Source organism: Beta vulgaris, chromosome 2, assembly GCF_026745355.1.
Source record: "Beta vulgaris subsp. vulgaris cultivar EL10 chromosome 2, EL10.2, whole genome shotgun sequence".
NCBI classification, from domain to species: Eukaryota; Viridiplantae; Streptophyta; class Magnoliopsida; order Caryophyllales; family Amaranthaceae; genus Beta; species Beta vulgaris.
In genome coordinates, this window is record NC_079203.1 from 27,586,232 (window position 1) to 27,591,784 (window position 5,553).

Consider the following 5,553-nt stretch of genomic DNA (forward strand, 5'->3'; position numbering starts at 1 on the left):
TTACTTTCCTTTGGATAAGGGGGTCGAACCTAATTGGTTTAAGTTGTAATTTTTTGGTTTCTTAATATACATCTTACTTACTTAGCAAAAAATTATTAACAACTTCCCTTCAAAAATAAACAATAACAACTCAAATCCTAAAATACTTCAACTTATTTTGACATAACTATGACAATATAATTTAAGAAAAATTTAGATATGGTTAAATAAATTTAGATAAAATAATTAAGTTATACTTGAACAACTTAAGGCAAAAATAAGAAAATTTCAGACAAGATAAGTCGTTCATAGATAAAAATGGATATTCTTCTCACTATTTCAAAAAATTAAGGTTATCCTACACACTCTGCGGGAGTAATTAGTGACCCAATTCAACGGGTTGCCAACCCTCTAATCATTGAAATTTCATTGATTAAGAGTACTTTAGAACATTAATTTCATGTCAATTCTCTCTACAATTATGAAGTAGTTAACATTACGAGGATTTCAATCATTATTTCTTATATGCACATGTAATATAGTGCTCCTCACTAAAAGATATGTTACTATGTAAAGCTAATCAATGCCATGATTTTATTATATAATTAGTATTGCGTAATGCTCATTCAGTTAGATGGAACGGGGAATAATATAATATACAATATATCATTGAAATTGTGATCATTTCAGGTAGTAGCACGTAATAAGGTATTTATGCAACATGTAAGCGAAGACGAGTAACCTTATTTTATCTTATAATTTTCCATTGAAGTAATGTTACATTTGTAAACCATACATCATACAGATATTACTGTAGAACGGGAGATATCTAATGAGCAAACAACACTAATTAAGAAAGGCGAATCAACAAAATTGAGTTAATTGTAAAGCTTATATGTCAAAAGAGTGATTTATAAGTATTCAATTTTAGCAGGTGTATACGAAAGTGAATGTATTGTGACAACATCAAATAGAGTTACTCAATTGAAAAAGTTGTAATTTTTCTGTGTACTTTATTTTGACAGCTTCTTTTCTAGTTGATGTATAAGATAAAATTGAAATATAAATCATATAGAGAACCTATAAACACATATATTTGTTTACTATACAACATTATTATTTTCTAAATTAGTCTTAATGAATATCAAAACTTTTGTTGCCTTAATATATCCTAGAATTGTTTATAGGAACAAAATAATGAGTAAAGGCTAATAGTGGGCCATTGGAGTCACTTGAGATATTCTTTGGACGATGAAAACTAAAGCGGAAAACCCTGTATAGTACTTATTCCATCAGATGAAATGGGGAATAAAGCATGATACAATATATCATCGAAATTATGGTCATTTTAGGTAGCAATGAGGAATAAGGTATTTAGGCGAAAAGTAAAGTGGAAAATCCCGTATGATATTCATTATGTCATATGGAAGGAAAATAAGGTATGATACAATATATCATAGGAATTGTGGTCATTTCAAGTAGCAACGAGAAATAAGGTATTTATACGCCGTTTGATACTCATTCCGTTAGATGGAACAAGATTTCCTATGAGTTCTTAAAAAAGCATTTTTCGTTGGCCATATATTAAAATTCAAGGACAATCCCTATCGCATGGCGGGTTTGTATCTCCCGAGGCCATTTCGATCTTAATCATAACCAAATTTATTAATTTATGAGAAAGAAAATGGGAAGTCTAATACTTTAAGACCATTTCAATGAAAAATGAAGATTGTAATGTGAAAAGGATCTATGAGATAATTGACCCCCTTAATGGTTACTGTGATGAAGACTAAGTTGGTGCAATTTTTCTCCCTTTTGTGACAGTTGAGATCCTTAATTTACCTCTGCCATCTCAACCCATAGATGATGGCTTTGTGTGGGGCTACACCAACACTAGTATATTCCATTAAATCAGACCATCACTTTTTTTTTTTAATAATTCCCAATACAAAAGTTGTTGGCGTTTCTATTATATCAGAAGCGAGGAAGAAAATATGGAATTCCAATGTTCCTCCTTAAATGTTGTTGGCTTTGCTTATGATGATGTAATTGCTTCTAACTATATACTTTCCTTGTTATTTTCCTACTGCGTGCAAAAATTGAGTTTTCACGCTTGTCAATGCACAATTTTAATTGTTAATTACTTTTTAGTAAGATTATACAAATTTGATATTTTGAAGGTATATATCGAGATGAATCTAACAAGACCCTACATGACTCTATTTTTTCTTACATAAAAATCACAATACAATGGTGAAAGGGTACGATGGTGAATAAATAGTATAATAATATATCATTTTTGCAATAGAAAAAGAACGAATGAAGTAGATTAATAAATTATGTTTTACTCTAGAAAAAGTCCTCCAAAGCATATCAGTATCATGTATTCGCTAAACAACTTTATAATTAATACAAAAGTGTATTTCTCTTAAAAACAAAGTCTTTGATCAAGTAGACGTAAATAATCGTCTATACGTTTTCAATGTAACTAGTATATAAGCATTCTTGTTATACTAAAAAATTTCCGTGCATTTATACACGGATCCAAAACCTAATTATAAAACAAACAAAAAAAACATCTTCTACTTGTATATATTATGGTAATAGAATTTCATAAAGTTTCATCTCCACTCAAGATTACACGTGGTAATATAATTTTATGAATCAAATCATAAATTTAGGGACCATAGGATGGACAAGCATACTTTTAAGTTTAAACTAGTTAGTAAGCCCGGGTTATGCTCCGGGTAAGAAAAAATTTCATTTATTAATTTAATACTATATCATAATAACACTAAATACAACTTAGCCTAGTGGTTAGAACTTTAGTATAAGTACTTGAGGTCTCGTGATCAAATCCTATATTATGCAATTTCTTAATTCTTTTATTGTACATGGATTACATGAACTAAAACTCCCTTGGGAGAGCGCCACGTGGCACAGTTTCTTATTTTCGCACGCCTTTTAATATATTTGTATAGATATTGACATGAACATATAATACTACATTCTATGCGAATACAAAATTTATTGACATTATTATTACTCTTATTTCTTATGATCTACTTCAAGCCGTAAACTTATTTATGGTAGGGTAATGCGCAGTGGACCAGGACTCCTAATGCGCATGCATACTGCATACATGATATAACCACATACAATACCCTTATTTATATACGTTAGCTTCACATAATCCATCTTACATTCAAATCAGATACTTGAGAGGTTTGAGAATGGCACAATCAACTTCTCCAAAACATTTACATATTGGATTATTTCCCTTCATGTCAAAAGGCCACACAATCCCTATTCTACATTTAACAAAACTCATCCACAACCACCGTCCTCAAGCAACTTTCACCATTTTCACAACTCCAGCTAATGAACCTTTCATCTTAGCCTCTCTATCCTCTCTCCCACCTAACACTATCAACACTATCTCCCTTCCTTTCTCCACGACCGACGACATCCCAGCCGGAGTTGAAAGCACTGATCAACTCCCTTCTATATCCCTTTTCCACTCTTTCGCTTTAGCCACCGCAAAACTTCAACCTCTCTTCGAAACCGCCCTTGAATACATTCAAAAGTCTCAGAATCCCATTTCATTTCTCATATCTGATGGTTTCCTTTACTGGACTCATGAATCAGCTTCTCAGTTCAATATCACAAGATTAGTTTTCTATGGTATGAACATGTATGCTTCTACTATTTCAATGATTGTGAGTCAAAATGGGCTTCTTTCAAGGCTTAATTCAAATGATGAGTTGATCCAAGTTCCAGATTTTCCTCGAATTAAGTTGAGTAAATATGATTTTGATCCCACATTTATGATGAAGTTTGACAGCCAGAGCCAGGTGTCTGATTTTCTTATGAAGTGTGGTAAATCAGTTTCAACGTGTAATGGTATGGTGGTTAATAGTTTCTACGAACTTGAGCAGCCATTTATAGATTACAGCAACTCAACACAACCGATAAAATCCTGGTGTGTCGGGCCGTTTTGTATGGCCGACAAGCCAACGTTAGAGAGGTCGGAGAAGCCGCTTTGGATCAGATGGTTAGACAAAAAGCAATCCGAAGGCAAGCCTGTTTTGTACGTTGCATTTGGTTCACAAGCTGAGATATCAGATGAACAATTGAAGGAAATTGCAATTGGGTTGGAGAAATCAGGTGTACTTTTTTTGTGGGTTTTAAGGATAAAATCAAAACAGGAAAATGTTATGGAAGGGTTTGAGGAGAGAACAAAAGAACAAGGGTTGATTGTAAGAGGGTGGGTAGAACAAAGAGAGATTCTTGCACATGAGAGTGTACAAGGATTTTTGAGTCATTGTGGGTGGAACTCGGCACTCGAGAGCATATGCGCCGGCGTACCGATCTTGGCATGGCCAATGATGGCGGAGCAACATTTGAATGCAAAAATGGTGGATGAAGAGATTAATGTGGGATTAAGAGTTGAAACTTGTGATGGATTACCAAGAGGATTTGTTAAATGGGAAGGCCTAAGTAAGATGGTTAAGGAATTAATGGAAGGGGAGATGGGAAAGAAGGTGAGGATGAATGTGAAAAAGTTAAGTGAAGTTGCAAAAAAATCAGTGGAAGAGGGAGGATCATCGTGGGGTAATCTAGATACCTTATTGAATGAGTTAGAGATAGGGTGGATCAAACATGTGATGAAAGACCAAAAAACAATGGATATTTAAATGCAAAGCCAACTCTAATAATTCCCTTCGTTTTTTCTTGATTGTGATGCTTGGCTAGCTAAGTTCTTTTTTATTGTTTCTTGGACAGTATATTGTCTGCTTGTTACTAGAATTCTTGTGAACAGTTTCGGAATTACAATGGGAAGTGCTTCCGTTAAAGAATCGTTTAATGAAAAGAAGCAGAAAAGAAGTCAAAATTTCAGAATTGTTAATGTGTGAATTATTCACTCTTTCAATGTGAACGTCAATGATTGAAAAGTTGACATTTTGGCCAGAGTCCGGCAACAAGATGTGTATTTTCATCAATATTTTATAATTAAGAATTTTTTTTAAAATAATGCTAAAAAAGTATTAATTTCCAAAGTCCACATATGACAACACGCGAAATGTTATTTTTTCAACTTAAGTAAAATCGCTACTCTAAGTATCAGAATAAGTCGTCACTATAAACAACGGTTAACCAAAAAGGAAACCTTTACCTGATTAATGAACCGCTACTCAGACTAGCAATTAGTAGCGGCCCTTCCCAAATGACTTATGTAAACCGCTACTCATAGTAGCGGTTCATTAATATAGACCGCTAGTTAGAGTAGCGTTTTACTTCAAATTCCCAAACTCGAATCCAAACTTTTGCATTTCACCTCTTTTAATCTCTCAATTTCTTTTTCTCCTTCTCTCACTCTTGCGATTCAGCGGACGTCGAGCCTGCCGCTGCCGTTGAAGACAACTTCTCCCACCAATGCCTCCTACCAGCTTCCAATGCCTTGCTTCCACCGCCGCCTTCCATTTCTTGTTGCCACCCAAACCTAGGTAGCACGAATACGGATACGGGGACGAATACGGGTACGGGTACAGGGACGGAAAACGGAAAAATAAA

General features: G+C 33.9%; 1 protein-coding gene across 1 annotated transcript; it reads left to right on the forward strand.

Moving 5' to 3' along the window:
* The first annotated feature begins 3,111 nt into the window (after positions 1–3,111).
* LOC104883984 (UDP-glycosyltransferase 90A1) lies at positions 3,112–4,888 on the forward strand. Its single transcript, XM_010668568.4, has one exon. The coding sequence runs from the start codon at positions 3,213–3,215 to the stop codon at positions 4,674–4,676; it is 1,464 nt and encodes a 487-aa protein (XP_010666870.1). The 5' UTR covers positions 3,112–3,212; the 3' UTR covers positions 4,677–4,888.
* Positions 4,889–5,553: the final 665 nt, after the last annotated feature.

What these genes read in the sequence shown, in the direction of transcription:
- LOC104883984 (XM_010668568.4), top strand. Translation starts at nt 3,213, where the DNA reads ATGGCACAATCAACTTCTCCAAAACATTTACATATTGGATTATTTCCC.